We start from the raw sequence: 22,395 nt of genomic DNA, 5'->3' as shown, positions 1-22,395 counted from the left end.
CCTTACAAAACCAAACGACGAGAACCTACATAAAACTATGCCCCGATACATCCGGGTCAACAAGACCAAACCTGACAGTGAGGTAAGGCAGCGGCGCAAATTTGCAAAGCTGGGCGAGGTAAATTGTATGACTGCTCCCGTCGTCAACCATGACAACATCCTCATCAGTATCATTTCCCTGCGCACCCTCCGCGTTGATGACAGGCTCCCAGGAGTAGGTAGAGAAGCCCCGGATATAAGCGAGAAAGTCCTCCATTCTGAAGCCAGGATAGTGGGTTAGGTGGTCGTGCAGGATCCATTGCTCGTAAATGAATGCCGCATGCTGCTCCAGTAACTGTTCGATCTTGTCGGCGAGGGAATGTGGTGTGATGGACGGGTCCTGGAACCGGCCTTGGACGCAAAACAACTCGCAGTCGTGGATTTGGGCTCTGTGCTTGGTGATGAACTCATCTGTGGACTTGTAGCCTCCGGTTGCGTGACACACGGTTGCGTAGCTTTGTGCTAGCAGACCTATCCGGATGCTATGGCACAGGAACATGCTGAACACTTGGCTTTGACCCACGTGCTCTGCTCCGGCAATGAGCTGCCAGTATTGCTGACGCCGTTTCTTCCAGGGCCCGGTCTGGTTGTTGCTGTTATTCCAGTTTCCAATTTGGTTATTGTTGTTATTCCTGTTGCCATTCTGGCTCCCGGTGTTACTGTTGTTACCGTTCTGGTTGTTATTGCCATTGCCATTCTGGTTATTGCCGTGGTTCCTGTTCCACTTGTTGTTCCACTTTCCATTACGCCCGCTGTTCTGCTTGTTGTTGTGATTATTCTTATTAACGTTGTGGTGGTTGTTGCCGTGGTTGGAGTTGTTATCTTGGTGAGAGTTGCTGCCGTGGTGGGAGCTGTTACCTTGGTGAGAGTTGTTACCTTGGTGAAAATTGTTACCCCCCTGGTTGTTGCCACCTCCACCGTTCTTGTTTCTATTGCGGTTCTTCCCCATGGTGATTAGTAGACGAGGCTCTCTCAGAGAGACTTACCTGAGATACTTGGAAGAACCTGGCTCTGTTAGTAAACTTAAAAAGCGACGCTGGTAATGAAATGAATGAAAGTTGTTGAAGTTTGATGAATGGAAGATTGAATGGCAGACCAGATTACTTCCCAGGGGCGGGCGGAAGTTTATATACGTTGTGACTCAGATGAGGTCTTTGTTCCATTTGTTCGAGTTGAAAGAGGGCGCAGATACGGGACATGCCAGTTTCCGAGTATACCTCTTTGTCTTCCACGGACACAATGCCTTGTTCCCCTTGGAAGCTGGTCCTCCACGCTTCGACGTGGTGTCGAGGTGAAAATAGACTTTTCCTTCATGACAGTAGTCTCTCGATTGGTACATGGGTATGACTGTGAGACACAGCAGATCTCATGTCGAAAATAAGCGGACATCGCCATCATTGCCAAATAAATGTGCCCGAGTTGAAGCCCATAGCAAAGCAAGTTTTACCACCACACAGCTCTGACTGCGTATATTGCCGTAACCACCATGACCAGTTTCATGACATGACGAGCAGTACATTGTCAGAAGAAGACAACAGGGTTACCGAGTTAGGAGCCGAGCACACAAAGATCTTGTTCACCAAGTCTTTGTGGTTGGAAGTCATCTGAAACCCCCTTGATGTTCTATTTTTAGAAGTCCCGTGAGGCTCAGTGTGTAGATGCCAACAGACCCAACTTTTGCCGCGCCTCTTCATCAGACACAAGAGGCAGTCTTCTGGATAGGATTCATCTTATCGTTGCTCACCATAACGGCATGGCCCGATATCAAGGTGTTGGGAATTGATGAGTGCCCGCATTGAGGGATTTCTAGCAAACCATTCACATGCCGTCTCGTAGCCTGGAACGGACTTGGGCCATTGGCATTGAGTGACTGGATGCCTAACATAATTTGCGATGTTCAGGCATAGATGCCTGAGTGGGAAGAGGTGTTCGCGTCGAGATGTGTCGCTCGGGTTGAAGGGAGAATATATGTCGTTGATGTTCGTTGATATTCAAACGGCCAGCGAATAGGAGGCCAGGGCAATGACATGCCGTTTCATCGAGCCCCAGTCTCGTGTGGAACCTTGACGTGCTGATGCCCAGTGCGCAACACAGATCAAGGGCCCGCCGTCGTCATGATGACTAAGCCCGACCGGGGTCCGCGATCAACGGAATGACGCAAGAGATAGAGCTCCTCCAGCTGCTATCCATGTCTCTACCAGATAGAAGTGATAGACAATTGTAAAGACAAACATTTCATCATTTTATCCCCGAGCAGACTGGCTTGGCAACGGTAGCGGTTAGCAGAGTTCCTGTGCCAATAAGCGGGCGATGGATAGCTGTGCAGTAGGGCTGCCCGGTGGTGGTGTGGTGTTTGGGCTTGGATGGAAGATTGAAGACTCGCATCGGGGGAGGGGCAGCTGAAGGGGAGTGCGAGACGGGTGGAATCGATGAATCATGGCGTTATCTCTAACAGACCAGCAAACGTTGGATCCCTTGTGTTGGGAAAAGCTCTCAGTCTCAAAAAAAAACCCAACGAAGGACCTAACGTTGATGGTCGAGAAGCGAGGGGGTTGGTCGGCAAAACTGCATATTACCGGCTTGTTCGACGCCAGAAGGTCTGCGATCCATCTCGATGCACCCGCAGCAGTCCAGTAAGGCAGCGAAGCAGCTCCCAAAGGTCCCCACCGGATGTTCCATCGCTGCAGGGCATCCACGCATCACCCCATTGGCATCCTGGAAGAGCTACGTGAGCTGCTGCAGAAGAGGTTCTCTTGGGCTGGTACGGGCACCAAGTGCATCAGACTGCAGTAGCTCCGAGAAGCTCCCCGGTCCCTGCAAGAACCCAAGCGCCGCCGTCTTTCACCTCCATCCCCCTCGGTGCCTTTCCTAACAGCCCGGAGCACCACCAGGGCACTATAAACCAACCCAAACCCCAAGCTACTTGATACAAGCTTCCCCGCCCCTCTCACTCAACAACAAGACACTGCTTGTGCCCTGTGTCATCCAGTTGCCATTGTCCAACCAACAGCCCCAGCCTTGCCAGCCCACCAAGCCCAGCGCCATTCTGCGGCAGACGCCTCCCCCTTCCCGTCTCCCCGTGATCCTATTCTCGACTTCTTTCCAATTTCGGGAGATTCCAACGTGCTTTGCCGTTGCCCAGCCGCGCTTCGATTCCTGCGTTTCGCGACATTCGGATCCGACGTCACATTTCTTGTTGCTTGCGGTTCCCCTATAAGACAACTTCTGTGCCCGGCCGCCCTGAGCTGAGCTGACCCCAACCTCTCCCTTGGGTCTCGCGAGAACATTCCTTACTAGCATACATTTCCGGGGTGGGTTTTCGAACTATATTTCTTCCTCAAATACCCGTTATTCGTTATTTCGGGTTTTTCCTTGATTTTGTTGGGCCCAATAATCCACCGGCCGAACCGCATCTGCAACCCGTTTCCCCTCCCCCGCATCTTGGGTCTGACCTATTTCTTCGACCATTGCATCATCCATCAACGAACCTCTCAGCTCTTTGCCTTGTGCTGACTTGAAACCGCCAAAGTTACTTTCGAAGCCAAACGACACCTCTCAGATTTCCGAAATGGCAGACGACGGACGCGAACCTCGCGAGGTCAGGAACCACCTCCTCTTCGAGATTGCGACAGAAGTGGCGCATCGTGGTATGTTGGATATGTGCTTTCAAGCAATAACATTCTCGAACCTTCGCTGACCGGGGTGTTCGTTGCACAGTTGGTGGTATCTACTCTGTGATCAAGTCCAAGGCTCCAGTAACAACTGCTGAATATGGCGACCGTTACACGCTCATCGGACCCCTTAATCACCAGTCTGTGAGTTTCTCCTGCCCTGCATTAGCCCCCATTGGTGACCGTGACCATGCAGCTAACACCCCCCTTCAGGCGGCCGTCGAGGTCGAGGCGATCGAACCCACCAACCCCGAGCTTGCTGCGACGATTCAGTCCATGAGGGATCGTGGCATTGGTATTCTGTATGGTCGCTGGCTGATCGAGGGTGCGCCAAGAGTCCTTCTCTTTGACACGAAAACCGCATATCATTATCTGAACGAGTGGAAGACGGATCTGTGGAACGTGGCCTCTATCCCCTCCCCTGATAATGACGAGGAAACAAACGAGGCTGTTGTGTTTGGTTACCTTGTCGCATGGTTCCTTGGAGAGGTATTGTTCCGGGTCTGACAACCCGCCCAAAGCAACGGTTTCACTGACACCATGTTCTAGTTTGTGTGCCACGAAAAGAAGAAGGCTGTCATTGCCCACTTCCACGAGTGGCTCGCCGGTGTCGCCCTTCCTCTGTGCAAGAGGCGCCGTATTGATGTTACCACCATCTTCACCACCCACGCTACGCTTCTCGGTCGGTACCTCTGCGCCGGCTCGGTCGATTTCTACAACAACCTGCAATACTTTGACGTCGACGCCGAGGCTGGCAAGCGCGGTATCTACCATCGGTACTGCATCGAGCGGGCGTCGGCTCACTCCTGTGATGTCTTCACCACCGTCTCGCACATTACCGCGTACGAGAGCGAGCATCTCTTGAAGCGCAAGCCCGACGGAGTGCTGCCCAATGGTCTCAACGTCACCAAGTTCTCCGCCATGCACGAGTTCCAGAACCTTCACCAACAGTCCAAGGAGAAGATCCACGACTTTGTCCGCGGTCACTTCTATGGTCACTACGATTTCGATCCTGAAAACACTCTCTACTTCTTCACGGCTGGTCGCTACGAGTTCCGGAATAAGGGTGTAGACATGTTCATCGAGTCCCTTGCTCGTCTGAACCACCGCCTCAAGAGCTCTGGCAGCAAGACCACCGTCGTTGCCTTTATCATCATGCCCGCCCAGACCACCTCGCTGACTGTGGAGGCCCTCAAGGGCCAGGCCGTTATCAAGTCGCTCAGAGACACCGTGGACACAATTGAGCGCAACATTGGCAGACGCATTTTCGAACGCTCCCTCAAGTGGCACGACGGAGAGCCGATGCCTGATGACAAGGAGATCCTCACCAGCCAGGACCGTGTCTTGCTTCGTCGCCGTCTCTTTGCCATGAAGAGGCACGGACTTCCCCCTATTGTCACGCACAACATGGTCAACGATAGCGAGGATCCTATTCTGAACCAGATCCGTCGGGTACAGCTCTTCAACCACCCATCGGACCGCGTCAAGATCATCTTCCACCCAGAGTTCCTGAACTCTGCGAACCCGGTGCTCCCGCTTGACTATGACGACTTTGTGCGTGGCACACACTTGGGTGTCTTTGCGTCGTACTACGAGCCATGGGGCTACACGCCAGCCGAATGCACCGTGATGGGTGTGCCCAGCATCACAACCAACCTTTCCGGTTTCGGCTGCTACATGGAGGAGTTGATTGAGAACTCGAGCGATTATGGTATCTACATCGTCGACCGCCGTAACAAGGGTGTGGACGACTCGGTCAACCAGCTTACCTCGAGCATGTTTGACTTTACACAAAAGAGCCGTCGCCAGCGCATCAACCAGCGCAACCGGACGGAGCGTCTGAGCGACCTCCTTGACTGGAAGCGTATGGGCATGGAATATGTCAAGGCTCGCCAGCTCGCCCTCAGACGGGCCTACCCAACCTCGTTCAATGGTGACGAGGAGGAGGACTACATTCCTGGCCCCGAGCAAAAGATCTCGCGGCCATTCTCGGTGCCTGGCTCGCCCAGGGACAGGACCGGCATGATGACTCCTGGCGACTTTGCCAGTCTCCAGGAGGGTCGGGAGGGACTCAGCACTGAGGACTACGTCGCGTGGAAGCTTCCGTAAGTTTTACTTTTGGTCTACTGCATTTTTTGCTTTGAAACCGTTGTTGACCTTGATACGACAGTGAGGAAGAGGACCCCGATGAGTACCCGTTCCCTCTCACCCTTCGAACCAAGCAACCCAGCGGAGCGGCGACGCCCCCTCACGTCAACGGCAACTAAGCAAGAGCCGGTCTATTTTCTTTGAGCGTGCCCGGTTAGTATAATTAGCAAGCATTGAGTCTAGCATATTCATGGGACGAAAAATAAGTTTCTGAAAAAAATTGGTGTTGGGTGGGTGTACGAGAAGGGAAATGGTTCATGGATTGAATGGATGGGAGGGGGGAGGCTTTTTTGAAATTATTGTATGTACCTAGTTAAGCACATTGTGTAGATTGTATGCGACATGCATATTGAAAGTTCCGGGATGTATTTGGGGTGTAATGTACTATGATTGATGAGATTTTTGTTTATGGTGTCTCAACAGGCTGTAAGGTTGATGTTGTGTTGTGTGAGGTTGTAGGTCATGTTAAAGCGGCCAAGGCAGTCTAACGTTATTCAGAACATGAGATGATATTTGTATTCTTGAAATGTGAAAATTGGAATGCGGTTATGCTTTTCTGCCTGAGTAGATAGGTTCCTGCCAGTAAAAAGAAAAAAAAAAAAAAAAAAAAAAAAAAAAAAAAAAGGGGGGGTATAGTACACACAAATTCCTTTTTTGCCCACGCTCGTCAAAAAAAAAAAAAAATTCGCTCCCAAAGAAAAAAAGCTGTATATATCCCATCCCAACTCAACCCATCATCGTCATATGCCATTCATGTATCCCATTATCAACCCTTTCATTGTCCCAGCCACGCCATTGTATCGTGTATATATCACCTCCACAAATCCAACCTCTCCCTCTTCCCCTCCCCGTCCCGCGTCCTCGGCCTAGGCCACTCTTCTTGTTGCTGTTCCTCCTCTTGTCTTCTCCTCGGCACATCAGTGGGAACAGCCAAAAACCCGCCTCCCTCCCCCCTCCCACCAACAAGCACGCTCCTCCTTGCCCCGGCACCAGAGCTCCAACCGCCTGCGTCACCCAAGATATCAGCACCCAAGCCGTAACTGCTTAGTGGTCTCTCCCCCTTGTTTTGTCTTCCACCGCCGCCACCGCCGCCGCCGATGCGGACAAAATTCCAGTTTAGCGCGTCGTCCTCTTCGGATTTTGTAAAAACTTCCAGCTTTGCGGGGAGGTTGAGGAAGGCGTTGTGGGCGGTGGTGAGGCTGGCGAAGGGGTTGTTGCTGCTGAAGCGATTGGTTTGTTGTTGGTTCAGACCAAAGGGGGAGAGGCTGGACAGGCTGCCTTGGGGGCGGTGGCCGGGGGAGAAGGGGTTGGAGTTGGGCAGTGAGGAGCCGGGTTGTAAGGGGGGGAGACCACCGAAATTGGCGGGTCTTGATGGGGATGACGAAAAGGGTGTTATGGAGGAGGAGCTGCCTGGTCGGGCGGGGGAGGAACTAAAGGAGGGTAAAGGGAGAGGCGGTAAGCCGAGGAGGAGGTCGGGGAAGGTGGTGTCCCTTACGTAGGCGGAGCGGAGTTGTGGCAGGCCGCCTGATAGGAGGGAGGTGGCCAGGTAGGTGTAGTAGGATGATGTTATGCTTGAGGAGTTGTGTGGTGGGGAGCCGTATTTCTTGGTTGGGGTCGCGGAGGTGATTTCGTAGCGGAGGGTTTCGAGGGTGGTGCTCCTGAGGGGTTGGAGGTCTGGAGAGGAAGGCATGGCGACGGTGACCCTTTCGACGATGGAGAGGTGTTTCAATCCGCGAGCGAGGGATATGATCGAGTGTAGCCCCCAAACGCGGACACCAGTGTTGTTAAGGGTCAGCACCCGGAGCCGCTCTCGTGATTCAGGGGAGGTGGATAGCCACGACCTCAGGCCATCCCCAGTGATATTCTTGCAGTCGGTCAAAACCAACTCCTCGATCGTCCCCGGAAAAGGAGGCAGCTGCTCCTCCCATCCACTTGAAAAAACTTCATCCCCGACATCCATCTCCGACATCTTCAGCGCCTTCAACCCCCCCAACCCACCCAACACCAACCTCAACATCCCCCCGTCTATCCCTATCCTATTCAGCTCCAACACCTCCAGCCTCGTCCACACCCTCCCCGTCGCCAGCGCCTGCAAAGAGTTCTCGCTCCCGCGCATGTAGCTCATCTTCCTCAACTCCAAACACCTCGCCTGGACCTCCAGCCGCAACGTCACAAACCCCGGCTCGTCGGTAAACAAGCCCTCTGGTAAATCAACATATCTCAACCCCGGCGTAACCGCAATTGTCCTCGCCAAATCCGCCTGCGCCGCTTCCCTAAGCATGTACGGCATCTTGAGATATCTCACCAACGCCCCCCTCCTAACCGGGTCCTCTCTCAACGTCCGACACAGCAGCTTCAGCCTCATCAAACACGGATCCTCCGGCGAGCCATTCCTGTCAAAAAACGAGCGGCGTTTTCTTCGATCAGAAAGAATTGGTTCCAGAGGGCAGTAATGCACCGGATCGAGTCGTATACTATGATACCTTTTCAACCCCCCCCCGCAACCAGAATATCAGCATTGTCCTGTGTTGCAATGAATGGAGACACATACAAAACCTTGACCCCCTCCCCCCTCCACCGTCTACACACCCCAACGCAATGCGCCAAATCCCTCATGTCACAAAGCATGCACCTCTCCTCTTCCCCCCCAACAATCATCATTGCGCTCCCCTCAAACGTCTCGTAGCTCTCGTCCCTGGCATGGGGGCACACCAGTCCGAAGATACGCCGTAGCACCCCCTCAGGCAGTTGGGCAATCAATCTAGGGGAATTGCCCGTCACCATGGCCCTGAACCCAGAGCCGGATAGTTGGTAATCTCTCGGGTCATAACTGTTGGATCGTGGTGTTGTCGTTTGGTCATTGCTGAACCTAGGATCGTAATGCGCCGCCCCACCACCACCGCCATCAAGCGACTTGTTCTTTTTTATGCGCGAGAAGAAGCCCATTGTTGCGCGCACCGAGGATCAATGAGTCAATCGCGTGGTGAGCATACAGACCTGGAGCCGTAGTCAGGTTCGAGAGGGAGAGAAACAAAGAAGATTAAAATAAAGAAAGAAAAAAAAAGGAGGGGTGGTGGTGCTAGGCAAGAGAAAGATGTTTCCCCAGGGAGGGCGCAGCACCAGCCGCCGTTGAGCTGTCGACACAAACAGGGGTCCCAACAGTTCAAACCACAGGGCTGGAAAATGGAGATTGAAGAAGGATGCCCGCTGCGGGGGCGCTGAGGGCCAAATGCTGCTAACTATTAGTGGCAGATTAGTGGACGTTTGAAAGAAGTCCTTGAAACACATCTTTTTGCAGATTGGGTGCTGATAGGCTACAGCTGTGCCGCTGAGTCGACCATAGCTCGGTGATTAGGACAAGCAAGGGACTGGGCGAAAAGAACGAGTCCTACCAAACGACATCTTTTGAAAGTGACAATCAAGACTTTTGTTGGCTGAGAATCAAGGGTGGCGTGGAAGAAGCGGTATTTTGGTAATATCATGTTTTACCATCTAAAAAAAAGCCATCATATATAGAACTTCTTCAAACATCACTCCACACCCCATCATCAATAATTCCATCCATCGCTTTGCCATTGCCATCAAAATGTATTCATTCCCCACCCCTTTTTATCTTCTTTTGTCTGGTCTCGAGCTCTGATCCGCTCAACAATCCCCCAAAAGCAATACCAACAAACATGCCCATCAATTGTTTACCTCCAATGCTGCTCCCAAACGCCAAACACTCCCCTCAACATACATAATCACCGCCTCCTCTTCTCCCCATGCTGACCCCCCCTTAAGCCAGATAAGGCGCAAAGAACTGCTGGGCCTCAGGAGCCAGCCTCTCCTGAGCAAACCGCGTGATCTGCCCGTTCGTCTTTGCGTTCGCCTCCTTGACATACTGTCCGACCCACTTCTCAATCTCAGTGATCTCGGGGTAGGCATCCGTGGGGCCGCGCTTGCACGTGTTCAAAGGCGTGAAACCAATGCCGAAGCCAATGTCGTCCACATCGTTCTCAACAAGGAGCTCGTCACCCAGACCAGCAGCAACCCTGGGTGGGTTCTTGAGGAGGTCCAGCAGGTTCGTGCAGGTGAAGCCCCAGCCCTTGGCGTAGCGCGAGGCAAAGGCCTCGGACTCGCACAGCGTCTTGGTGTAAGAAACAACAGCCAGCTTGCGGTCCACCGGCTTGGCGAACAAGGCAGTGGTGGGTCGGATAACCTGCAGGTAAAAAGGAGTAAAAACGTTTGCCTGGACGGCGTCGGCGTGCTTGATGAAGAAGTCGGCCCCGAGCCCTGGCTTGGCCGTGATGAGATGGTAGAAACGCGCTACACGGAGCTTGTGCGAATCGCTAGGGTGCTTCTGGACGCTGTCGAAGACAAGGCCGACCACATTGGTGAAGAATGGCTCCAACACCTCACTATAGCAACGAGGTTAGCTTTTTTGAATCGTTCGAACTGGAGTTAGGCACTTACGCAGGGAATGTGGTCACGACGGAGTCGATGATGTCAAAGGCATTCTGCGACGTCTTTTTGCTGGCCAAAAGACGCTGGAAGATGAGGAGTACGGCTTCCAGCTTGTTCTCCAGCACAATGGCCTGGGCGGCCTTCGGGATGATGGCCGCAAGGAACCGGGAAAGAGGGGGCGCATTGCCTCTGGTGTCCCATAGAGTCGGGGTAAGCACAAGTTCCAAAAGAGCCTTGAAATCGCCTGGAATCTGCGCGGTTGGGTTGAGCTCCAAAAGAAGCGAGAAGATCTGGAAGACGAAGGGGATGAACTCGGACACATCCTCGGTGAGGATCAATGCAAACGGCTCCCACAGGCGGCTGATAAGGTCGACCTGAGGCAGACTACTGCAGTATCTGTTACAAGTTAGCGATTTCAGTCCAGTGCAGTCAAAAAACCAAAAAGTCCTACCTGACAAGGGCTCCCATGGCCTCAAAGTGATAGTAGTAAAAGCGCGGGTTGCTGGGGTTCTGCTTGATGATATTGGTGATGCCATTCAGGTGAGTGAGAATATTGTTGATACCACACTCGGCCGCCCCCTCCTTGAGAACGATCAGAACGCGCATGATGCACCTCATCAAGAACTCATTCTCCTGCAACTTTGCTGGCGAGGCGTCCTTTTCAACAAGACCGAAGAGGTGTTCCAAGAGCTCCTTGGCATGGGGCTGGATGTCAGCCCGAGGGAAAATGTGCTGGCCGGAATCGTCCGTCAGGTAAAGCACTCTCTCGACCGCAATGGCCGCATAAGTGTAGACCACATAGTTGTCTGAACCCAGGTTCTGGATGAGTGGCTGCATAGCAGCGGCCCACTGGGCCTTGTCAAGCTGGCTGCGGAAGTTGTAGAGGTACTTGATGGCATCAACCTTGGCAATAGGATGCGAGTCCCCACCAACAAGGTCACCAGCAATATGTTGGGTGAAAAACTCCACCACATTGATATGGCTGTTGACCGTCTTGACACCGTGAGATGCCGTGACGGCACCCTTGGCAGCAATGGCGAGGAAGAGATACACAGCGGTATCCTTGGCCTTCCAGTCACTCTTTCCTTGCTCGAGGAAATGGTTGATGTACTTGAAGACCACTTGTGTCACCAGCATCTCAAAGTTTCCGAGCAGCTTCTGGAGAAAATCGGTCGAAGCCCTTCTTCTCGAATCGGTATCGGAGCCCTCCAGATCATGTCTGATGAATTCGATCGGCTCGTCCTCGAACATTTCAACATCCGATTCTCTGAGAGACACATTTGGGATAATGACCTTCTCAACAATTGTGCCCAGTGTCGCCTCGTCACTGAAAATCTGTGCGTGCCTAGACACTGAAGCCACAGCGGTAAGGAATTTAAGCGCTTGGCAAGTGAGGATGTCATATCTCTTCTCGGGCCCAACGCTGGAGAGCACGTTCCACACATCCTGGGTGAACTTTTGGACATATGGGTTGAAGTCATCGTCGTACTTGTTTGTGTACAGCTGAAGAACTTCGCAGATGTCTGACTTGAGGTTCTCGAGTGGCGTGGGATCGTCCTCCTCGCCATCAAAGATTGGGTTGGTGTAACTGAGATACTTGTGGAGGAGCACGGTGATGGACTGTAGGTTCGACTCGATGACTGGTGGTAGGTCCTGGCACGAAAGGTCGTAGAAGATCTTAACAAGGAGACTCATCGTGGTAAGCCAACCCCTGAGCTCGGCTTCGTTGCCCGAGTTGGCCCCAATTTGCTGGTCGGCGATGCCCAGCATCTGGATAAAGGGGTCGCCAAACACACCAACCACATGCAGCACTTCGCGGTTCAGGTCGTTGCTCGAGAACAGAGGGCGCCACCGACCGAAAATCGAGTGTGCAACCTCCAAAACGCCATTTGTTTGCTTAAAACTCGTTGGAGAAAGGCGGCTGACAAGATCTTGGGTAAGGGTGTCCCAGCGCTCCCAGAAATCGGAATCGGCAATGGTCGAGATGGCCTCGCCCAGTTGGGCCTGGATTTGGCTGGGGGCTTCAATCATCATGCCGACAATCTCCTTCTTGATGGTCTCGACCTCGTTCGCAGCAAGCTTGTGGGATCCATCCTCGTTTACCCAGTTGTGGCGGATAAAGTTCTTAAAGGCAAGGGCTGCCGCGAGGCGGGTCTGGGTTGGTTTCGTGGCATCGTGGACGAGTGTGAGAAGGGACAGGGAATAGTTGGGCTGTTCTGATAGAATCTTGAGCTCGGCCTCAGCTGAAAAAGAGGAAAAGAGAAACAAATGTTAGTCTGAGCGGTCACGGAGCGGGAGTTTGCTATGTGATTGATGCCTACCTTTGCGGTGCTGCTTCGCATCCAGTGTCAGGTTAAGCAGCTGAGCGATCTGCACCAGGTCGGTCGCCATGTTTGGCAGCTGCTTCGTGATTCTCGTGGTATTTGTACTACTTGTGATAGTGAGATGTGTGTTGGGAGGTTGCAAGCAATATGACGACGTGTATGTGGCAGTGGCTTCAATTTTGGAAGCAAAACAAAAACACCTGAAAAAGCGGTTGACGGTTGCCAGAGTTATGGTGGGGGAGAAGGTCTTCTGGCAGCCTCCGCCTGGGATCCAAAATTATCAGAGCCTTGGCTGGCGCAGGGCCACGGGCCACCTCAGAGGCTCAGGGACCTTGTTAGGTAGCGGGGTGCGTGCGGTACTTGCCGTCGGCCCTCCAAATAGTGGGGAAGGAAGCTCTGGGAAAGATGATGATAACGACTTATCGTCCTCTATCAAACGAACCTCGTCTCTTTCTCATTCATTGTGAGGGAACTTGCATAAGACGCAAACTATCTCCATTAGCCTTTTAGTCATCATTCTCTCTATAGCCTACTCGATCTATTCTTTGACCATGGAGCACCGGACCGTCTCTCCCTGACACAAACAACAGTGCCACAGTGCTCTCTGCAAAACTTGACAGAAAATCTCAGTTTTCCATATCACTTTTTTTTTTTGCTTTTTTCCCCATCGCCGTCGTGCAAGCCAGGAAGGTGTGATTGGCTGGGGCGGGTCAACACGCAGCCGTCAACAACCCCCCCCCTCCCCCCCAGCTCATCGTGGGGTCCATCCAATCGCCGCCATCAGTGGGTTTCACTGGGCCATGTTCCGTCATCGCTGCCCCAAGAACACCACTGACCGGTAGCTTGATTTTTCAGGAGTCCGCCAGTGATCGCCAGTCCGCCAGTCCGCAAGTCCATCTTCCAACGTTATTCCAATCAAAGAAAGCGAGTAATCACACATCACAAAGGCCAGACCATCCCGCCAGCTGAAACACCATCACACAGCTTCCCGACTACACCTTTCCGGACGTTGGCGCATGTGCCCCCCAGCTGGTGGCGTGAAGAGTGTGGAGGACCAGTCACCAGACCCGATTCCCGATTGAAAGTGAGGGAGGGTGGGAAGAGATAGACAAGGAGGGGGACAGCTCCCCTGGCTGGCTTGTGTCTCTGTGACCTGCCACTTCCTGTTGCGATTAGCACATTACATGTAAGTCGAACGTATGTCTTGTCTTGTCCTGTCTCGAGAGTTTTCCGGGTTATTTCTAGACGAACATGTCTCGAAATCTCTTGCGACTTTCCCCCTTAAGTTAGGCCGCCCCCGACCTGACCACACCCTCCCGTCAGGCCATGGCCATGTCATGTTGAGGGAACCCGACGATTCACAGCTCTCGCTCCCGCCGTGTTTCGATCGCCCTCCCCCGCCCCGGACTTCTGAGCCTGCATGCGGCTCCTGCAAGCTTCCTGCAGGGCTAAACCACTGCCTTGCGAGTTTCTGGTCTTGGCGTCGGACGACAGACACTACGAGTGTTCCTCTCGTCTTTGCTGCTTTTTGATCTTTTCTATCTGTCCTGCTTGTTCTGCGTCGTTGCCGCTACAAAGAATGCCGGTATACTGACATGTTGCGCCGACTAGCGTCTCTAGGCCACTCGGCCTCGGAGGACCAGCTACCCATGTCCCCCTCTCCCGGAGACGACCAGCCCCCGGAGAGGATCACCGGAGGCCTTGCCGGTGTCTTTAAGGGACTGGCCGGCGGCAGCAGGCTTACAAAATCACCACCACCTTCACTTCAGTCCCTCGGTTCCATCGCCGCTGCCCAGGCACAGCCTTCACCGTCGACGAAACATGCCGATGACAGCCCACTCCCGACCGCCCTTCGAGGGCTTGCCCCCGACCAGGTTGAGCAATATGTAAAGTTGAAGAATAGGAACGGTCATCTGAATGAGAGGATAGCTGCGGCAACTTCGCTTCGTTACGCAATAAGGGATTTTCCACTAAATCCTGTATGTGTTCCCCATGTGCCTCCTTAAGCCGTCGGGGCCCAGTTGCTGACGTCGTTGACTAGGTACTCGACATATGGTACGCCGGCAAAGACCTGATCAACGAAAACTATCCAGAAAACGCCCGACAGATTGGCTGGGAGCTTCTTACCGAGTGCGCAAAGTACACAGGTGCCAGCGAGCTGGAGCGCCGCGAGTATTTTGAAACCCTCACAGCACCTGCGAACCGAGCAGACTTTCACCTTCAGCTCGCTGCTCTAGAAGATCTCACTACAAAAGGTCGCAATATCACCGGGTTCCCGTACGACATATTCCCGTTACTTATTTCCTGGCTACACCAGACATACCAAATCGTCAGCAAGGCTCGTAGAAGGGCACTGCGAGGGAATGGGGGGTCTGGCAAAGGGAAATCAGCCGCAGCAGGCGAAGATAAGAACTTCTCCCAGCTGTTTGTGCTTCTGAGGGACGTGATCAAATTCAACTTCAAGTTCGCCAGGGACCCAGTGGTTGGGGATTTGATGAGCGAGCTGCTCAATATTTGTAGAAAAACGGCATCGGAGGATGATTTGATAGCATGCATCAACGTGATCGAAGCGCTCGTCACGTTCGGGACCATTCCAAACGGCAAGCTCAAAGACTGTATCAAAGTCCTCGGAACGATACACCAACAGTTGCCTCACCTGCAGAAACAGTCATGGCACACCATCTCCATTATTTGCAGATCGCACCATGGGCAGTCCACGGTCAGGATATTGCTGGACATTCTGCGAACTTATGCGGCCCCAGACGACAAGGAGAAGGAGCAGGAGTTGAACAGAGAGATTCGAGGCGCCCTTTCGGTACTGAAGAAGCTCCTTCACAAATCAACCGAAAAGGGGTACCCCCCTGTGTCCCTTGCGCTTCTGGTGGACGGCCTGGCCAATGTTGCTAAGTCCAGCAACACCAAAATAGCCGCTGATACTCTGCAGTTAATCAACTCATTATTCGACGACGCGCGCAACAACATCAGTTCGATGGTCAGAGACGAGCACTGGTCCTCCATCTTCGAGGTTGCTGCCCAGTGTGGGACACAGGCAGTCCCCTTCACGGCCCCAGATTCGGAATCACTCCTTTCGCCGCGGCAAGTACCAGAAGCCGAGGACCCCGTTACCAGGCAGCTGAGACGCCTCATCACCCGCATCGAAAACCTCCTCACCCAAACATCCGACCTGCTGCAACGAGATGAGTGCATGCAATTCCTGACCCAGGTGTACTTGGCCCTTCCAGATTCTGCTGCGGGTCTCGTCATCGCCTACTTCAAGAATCACAGGAGCTGCTTCCCATCAGACGTGGAGTGGAAGAAGAATCTTGACATAATCATGGATGGCTTTTTCCTGGCCCAACACCGGGATCCGCTGACGCGGTTGCACGCTTTGGAAATCATCATCGAAGTCTACGACTTTCTCTCTCTCACACAAGATCTCATGGAAGAGGACGCTCTTGGCGACCTCGTGCGCCGGCTGCTCTCTGGTATTAGCGAAGAAACGAACACACTGGTTCTTCAGGACACGGTTACGTTCCTCGTCAAGGTCTCGCAAACTGCAGATGGCGGTCTTTTTGATGACATCATAGGAGGTCTGAGGGAGGTGGTTGCGAAAGAAATGTCCAGGTCACCCTTGGCTTTGTTGGCGTCGCCAAAGTCCAGTTCCTTCCCTCCAGGTCAGACCGTTTACTTTGCGAACCAGAGCCTCTCCAACGTTGTCACCAGAGGTTATGTTCAGATTTTCATCCGAACACTCAACACCGATGGCTCCAAAGCATCCAAGGCTTTTGCTGCCCTGGTTCACATTGCCCGGTCTAATTCATGTGAGGTTGATGCTCGGCTGACGGCCATGAAGATGCTCTTTCGACTTCGAGCAGATGCGGAATATCAAATATATATCACCACGCAGGTTGAGAATGAAAGCCTTGCAGGCTTGCTTTACAGGACGGAAGCATCACTTGCAAGAAAGCTGGCCGAGGATGCCGCACATCCATCTAGGCTGCCAAGGGCTGAGCCAGCAACACGGCCGTCTCGTGGTATATCATTTACCCAGGGGCAGGCAGGAGAGAAAGGGCTTCCTGCACGGCAAACACATACCCCAAGGCCCGTAGTCCATCAGAATCAAAGATTATGGTCGGTCCCCGATGCAGATGCTCTACCTGAGAGCCTCCCTGAGAGACCGAGCTGGTTGCTTATTTCCTACCGAGACGAGAATGATGCTATTGGAGCCGAGTTGGGCTCTACAGGAAGGGCAGTACTGAATATGGGTGCTTGGCTGGAAGCGATGATCAGCCTCTTCCACAACGGTTGCGACTGGGAGGTTTACAGCTTTGTTCTGGCACACCTTCCCGCCCAACTCAGCAATCATCCCATTTTCAGGGGCGCGATCCCTCACATCCACGAGCTTCGACGGTTCTTTTGCGAAATGATCAAGACCGGCAACTTTCAAGAGCCCCCCCTTTCGTCAGGCTTGCGGCGAAGTGATGTGAGCAACTGTCTGTTTCACTCGCTGGCCATGATTCTCAGTTATCATGAGCACTTCCAAAAGATGGACGAGGACGATATGGTCAGGACTTTTACGCATGGCATCTCGGACAAGACAGCAAAGACATGCATCCACGCTTTGCAAGTGTGCTGCCACGAGCTGCCTCTTTCTGTCAGCAAAGCTCTTGTGACGATTCTGCAAAAGATGTCGCAAGTCATCACACAGCCCCTTGTCGCCGTACACATTCTTGAGTTTCTGGCGTGCCTCAGCCGCCTGCCGTCGTTGTATTCCAACTTTCGAGAGGACGAGTATCGCATCATCTTCGGCATCTGCGCCAGATACTTGCAGTCAGTACGCGACAAGAAACAACATACCGCACGCCCTAGTCATTCGAGCGAGCCGTCAACGCCCAGTATTGTTGTAGCACACCACCCAGAGATGCTCGGCCACCAAGCTGCCAACGATGATCTGCCACAGTACGTGTATGCTCTGGCGTACCATGTCATTACTTTCTGGTTCCTTGCGGTAAAGCTGCCCGATCGACCGAGTCATATCAACTGGATCGCCAAGAACCTGTTCGTAGATTCGGACGGCAGGGCCACAAACGAGGAACAGGCACAGGTCACACTTGACTTCATGCAGCGTGTGGCTTTTTCGGATGCTTGCGATTCGGCTCAGGATCCCCTCTTCACCGAGGAGTTCTACGGCGAGATTCAGAAGAGGCGCTGGATCATCGGAAACAGCATCGTCACCATTCGGCAGGCTAAAGAAACGGGCTGGGCTGAGATTACTCGACGATACCCGTCGGGCACATCGTCGTTCGCCATCCGTGTCGAATTCTCCCCCATGCCAAATCAGCCAGCTGCGGACCTATCTGATGCATCGGCCTGGGAAGGACGCTTCCAGCACGGTATCACCATCTTTCCCAGCCATCTGCTGATGCAGCTGCTCGCACCAATGCCTCAAATGTACGATCCCGCCATTCGACCCATTCCATTACCGGACGACGACAATGTGAACCGAGCCATCCGTATCTTTGACAGGAATTCCACCGTCGACGGGCACAAAGTCGGTGTCATTTATGTTGGCGAGGGACAGACACAGGAGACCGAGATCCTCGCCAACACGATAGGCTCGCCAGAATACCTCGAGTTTCTCAAGGGGTTGGGCGTACTGACGAAGCTGAAGGGGGCCACATTCAACACCCAAGGCTTGGACCGCGAGTACGACACCGACGGCCAGTACACCTACTGCTGGCGCGACCGCGTCACCGAGATTGTCTACCATGTCACCACACAGATGCCCACCAATCTGGAGCGTGACCCGCAGTGCAACCACAAGAAGAAGCACATTGGCAACGACTATGTCAGCATTGTCTGGAACGAATCTGGCTTGCCGTTCAAATTCGACACCTTTCCCTCCCAGTTCAACTACGTCTACATTGTCATCACCCCCGCACCGCGGCGGACGTTTTCGTCCATGAGAGAGATGGCACAAAAGCGGCAGGACGGAGAGGCTCAGCAGGTTTCCCCCTTCTTCAAGGTCCAAGTCATGAACCGGCCCGGCTTCCCAGAAATCTCCCCAGTCGCCGAGCCAAAGCTTGTCAGCTTGAAGGCGCTCCCTCGCTTCGTCAGACTGATAGCCCTCAACGCATCCGTGTTTTCTCTTGTGTGGTCTCAACGCGAAGGTGGCGAGCATGTTTCGTCATGGAGGAACCGTCTTCAGGAGATCAATCGACTACGCGAGCGACACGGTCCCAAGAGTGCGCACTATGGGCACTCTGCCGGGTCGACTGGTTTGGCTACTGCCACCGCTACTGCCGGTGGCTTACCGCTCATCAACAGCAACGCCCCCGTGTCAGGAACGCAGAGCGGGCTCGGCGGTGCAAGTGCTGGCGCTGTCGGGCCGGGGGGTATGCTGTCGGACTATAGCATTGGCGGCGGCGGGGGCCCCTCTGGCATCAACAGCGCAGGCAGCAGACCGGCGAGCGGGAATATTCGTGACAGCTTTAGCAGCTTACGTAGGTCGTCGGTTGCGACGTTTTTTACGAGTAACACTGCTGCTACGGGGTTGAGTGGGGGTGCTTCTGGGGCTGGGACGGGGACGGGGAGCGGGAATGATGGGTCGCATCGGTCGAGCATGTTGAGCACTGCGGCGAGTTCTACCATGATGACGGATCATGGGGTGCATCACCATGGGCAGGGTGGGAATGGGGATACGGAGGCGCTGGTGGATGCGGTGGATTTTTCGAAGTGGACTTGATTTTCTTGGTGGGAGGGTGGGATTGGGACATGGCCGGATAGGAAACAAGGGACCGGATTGGGAGGGGGAGTTTTGTTAAAAATGGTGTTGAGGTAATGAATGGTGTGGCGGTGAGTTGTGAAGGGGTTTGTACTCGAAACTGGGACGTTGAGAGAGAGGGGAAGGGGGGAGGGAGGTTTCTTTTGCTCTTTTGCTCTCTTTAGGGGAGAGGGGGGTCAGTCTGAGGGTAACTCAAATTGCGATTTTTATTGCACTGTGAAGGGGATTGGGTTTTGTGATGAATATTAGCGACAGGAGGGGAGGAAAGGAGGAGGTGTATATACCATTTATGTTTAGGCAAAAGTTTGTGTTTTGTTTACTTGGTTGCTTTTACACATATATGCTGAGCACAATGAGTGAGTTAGTAGTAAGATATCTTCAAAAGGGGTATTTTGTGTGTGGGGAGACTGAAGACATCTAGAGTCGTTGAAAAGATTGTGGTAGGCAGGCTTTTTGAAACTTTATGGTGGTGCCCATTTTACCGTTCCTTCGAGGCTTATTTTGACAAGCTTTTGAAAGTCTTTTGGCAATTTTTTTAGTACCTTGCCTACCTTGAGAGGTTGAGATTGTTACATGTGTGATCCCCTCTCTCGCGACTATCTCAGCATTTTAAGAGAAAATTGTCCCTCAAATCACTAGAGTCCACTGTGTGCTTGCGCAGTGGCCAGTTGTTGCCTGCGCAGGTAGGCCAGGTTGTCGTCCTGGGTTGGGTGTATGTTGTTTGTCTTTTCAGGGGCATATCTTTCGACCCGTCCGGAGATTCAACCAAACAACCCCTTCCAGTGTTATGCTCAAGATCCGAGATCGAACGGAGGGAAGAAACTTTTTGAAGGTTGGAATGCGAGGGGGGATGGGGTGCCGATTATTCACTTCTATTATGTAGGTAGCACAGCATTTGCTTTCTCGGGCCTGTTGGTTCTGTCTTTGATCTTCATGTCTTTATTTGCTCTGAGGTGAGGTGAGGTTGGTTAACAAAACATTACATAGGGGGGGGTGGTGCTCGGCTCGGTGAGGGTCGGGTTGGTCTGTGCAGATGAATAATCGGGGTGTGTGTGTGTTGGTTAATATCCTGCCCGCATTTATAACATTTTCAGCTCGGACTCGGAAGGTTTGGGTGGGTGTATTCGGTTCCATCCGATGTTGGTTGCGTGTTGCTGGTTGGTGATCGGGATAGGGCTGAGAGACGGGAGGTTGTTGATCAGCGTTTGTTGTCTGACGGTAACCCTGGGTTTTGAAATCCCGATTCGGAAGATGGGTTTTTATTGGTGAAGTGTTTGGGGTGTGATTAATCAAGTCGGTGGTGTAAAAGAGAGGAGAGTTATTGGTTCTCGAGGTCCGATGGTGCATAGCTATCTCCTTCAAGTGTTCACGGTCTGTACAACTTGGTCTTCGCATCTGAGCTCGTTGTTTATTACACAGAATATCTCCAGTGGCTGGATTTGCCAAAGGTGGCGTTTTCATGTGTCCCTTCACATCACAAATCTCGTCCGTCACATGTCCGAACACCCCATCATCGTGTGTCACAAAAGACTGTCATATTCTTCGGAAGCTTTTCAGTCAGGGCTCGCTCCACACCTACCTGACTGGACAGTTTAAGCGGTGTTACACAACGTACGACCTCGCCCATCCATGTGAGGAGGTGCAACAAAATCCTTTGTAATATCTTTCTTCCCTTATTCATCATGTTGCCGTCCGGGCTGGGTAGGTGCATGAACGACAACTCTCCGTTTGACTTCTCACCTGTTCTCACAATACATCATTCTCACCTTGGCCTGCTTATCCGAAAATAATATAGATCTTTGCCTCAATGGACAGTTTCCCTAGTCACGATGTTGCCGGTTGATGAGTGACACAACACAGATTATTATCAAGCTTGGCTAATCCATGTGCATATATTGAGTAGTAGCCCCCCATGTTACCTTTCAAGGTTGGATCTGACATGTATGTATCAGCGTGGTTCATGTAACACAAAGTCTGTTGTTCAACAGGATGTTGCTGGTTCCTTTAGTGTGATCACATCCCGCATTTTGGCAAAGGAAAACACAAGACCCATGCAGAAGCGAGAAACTAGTCTGGCTAAGACACATGGCCTTGACGGAATTACTGAGAGGAGACAATGGAGGTATCTTGTACCAGGTAGGCGCATGATTTGTCATTGGTAAGGGAAAAAGGGGCGAGCTATATCGTATCTCATATTACTCTTGCCAGAAGGGACAGACACATATCCCACGCATGAAAAGAGAGCATGTTCCGAGGAGAGGAGGATGATGATCTCTCACATTCAGCCGCACAATGTCACCATCCGTCATCGTTAATTGATGGAACCCATTTCGGTCCCGGTCTTGCCCCAGCCGTGCATGCGGGAGGCGGTTTTGATCCCCTCTGAGGTCGATCTTTTGTAAGTTTGCTGTGATATGAGTGCCAAACGGCTTCCGAAGAGTTCAATACTTCAAGTTTGTATAGTTGGCGAAGAAAGGGGAGAATCAGCCGGATCTTTTGCGGGACCGGTGCCACAGTTCTGTGCCCCCTTTCTTCTAGAATGTCAACAGAGCCTCTTTTCCCCATGACAATCCTTTGCCCACTTACACCCAAGTACTCGTCGTGTAAACCAACCAGAAACAAACATGTCAAGGCCACAACCCCGGTTACCAACCAACCCAGAGAGGTCACACAAAGCCGGGGAATATGACAGTGCCTCATAACCCGAACGAGAATTGTTGCGGTGACACAAGCTCCTGGTCCCCAAGACGTTTAGCACAAGGGCGAAATTCTTGCGGACTCGCAACAAGCCCTCAAACACCTCCTCGGCACCTCACGGAAGCCCCCACAAGCAGTGGCGGCGGCGAGCTTAACAATTAAGCGAAAGCGAAAACTGGTGATGTATGTATGGAACAGGATCGATCAGTAAAGTTACACAAAAGCCACCGCACCTTCAAACTCTTGCCTGTTCCCATGTGCAAGTATGTGTACGACCTCTACGATT

The 22,395-nt window shown here is 52.7% G+C and overlaps 5 protein-coding genes across 5 annotated transcripts; 2 read left to right on the top strand and 3 right to left on the bottom strand.

The window, feature by feature from the left end:
* Positions 1-25: 25 nt before the first annotated feature.
* QC763_211310 (uncharacterized protein) lies at positions 26-988 on the bottom strand (the record flags this gene model as incomplete). Its single annotated transcript, XM_062910174.1, has 1 exon — positions 26-988. One exon carries the CDS (start codon positions 986-988, stop codon positions 26-28), a length of 963 nt encoding a protein of 320 aa, XP_062769063.1.
* A 1,328-nt stretch (positions 989-2,316) lies between these two features.
* On the top strand, positions 2,317-7,327 carry GSY1 (glycogen synthase). The gene is made up of 6 exons (XM_062910173.1): positions 2,317-3,686; positions 3,757-3,854; positions 3,924-4,199; positions 4,260-5,815; positions 5,881-6,214; positions 6,532-7,327. Exons 1-5 carry the CDS (start codon positions 3,608-3,610, stop codon positions 5,975-5,977), a joined length of 2,106 nt encoding a protein of 701 aa, XP_062769062.1. The 5' UTR covers positions 2,317-3,607; the 3' UTR covers positions 5,978-6,214; positions 6,532-7,327.
* QC763_211290 (uncharacterized protein) lies at positions 6,352-9,106 on the bottom strand. Its single transcript, XM_062910172.1, has 2 exons — positions 8,410-9,106; positions 6,352-8,341 (listed from the first exon to the last, which is right to left on the bottom strand). Exons 1-2 carry the CDS (start codon positions 8,802-8,804, stop codon positions 6,670-6,672), a joined length of 2,067 nt encoding a protein of 688 aa, XP_062769061.1. The 5' UTR covers positions 8,805-9,106; the 3' UTR covers positions 6,352-6,669.
* Positions 9,107-9,345: 239 nt separating this feature from the next.
* Positions 9,346-13,233, bottom strand: CSE1 (importin-alpha export receptor). Its single transcript, XM_062910171.1, has 4 exons — positions 12,626-13,233; positions 10,756-12,547; positions 10,314-10,700; positions 9,346-10,258 (listed from the first exon to the last, which is right to left on the bottom strand). Exons 1-4 carry the CDS (start codon positions 12,693-12,695, stop codon positions 9,637-9,639), a joined length of 2,871 nt encoding a protein of 956 aa, XP_062769060.1. The 5' UTR covers positions 12,696-13,233; the 3' UTR covers positions 9,346-9,636.
* A 245-nt stretch (positions 13,234-13,478) lies between these two features.
* TSC2 (Tuberous sclerosis 2-like protein) lies at positions 13,479-19,738 on the top strand. The gene is made up of 2 exons (XM_062910170.1): positions 13,479-14,607; positions 14,670-19,738. Exons 1-2 carry the CDS (start codon positions 14,224-14,226, stop codon positions 19,371-19,373), a joined length of 5,088 nt encoding a protein of 1,695 aa, XP_062769059.1. The 5' UTR covers positions 13,479-14,223; the 3' UTR covers positions 19,374-19,738.
* Positions 19,739-22,395: the final 2,657 nt, after the last annotated feature.

Source organism: Podospora pseudopauciseta (assembly GCF_035222475.1).
Source record: "Podospora pseudopauciseta strain CBS 411.78 chromosome 2 map unlocalized CBS411.78m_2, whole genome shotgun sequence".
Classification (NCBI taxonomy): Eukaryota; Fungi; Ascomycota; class Sordariomycetes; order Sordariales; family Podosporaceae; genus Podospora; species Podospora pseudopauciseta.
The sequence above is the reverse complement of the archived record's forward strand: the minus strand, read 5'-3'. Positions and strand labels throughout refer to the sequence as shown.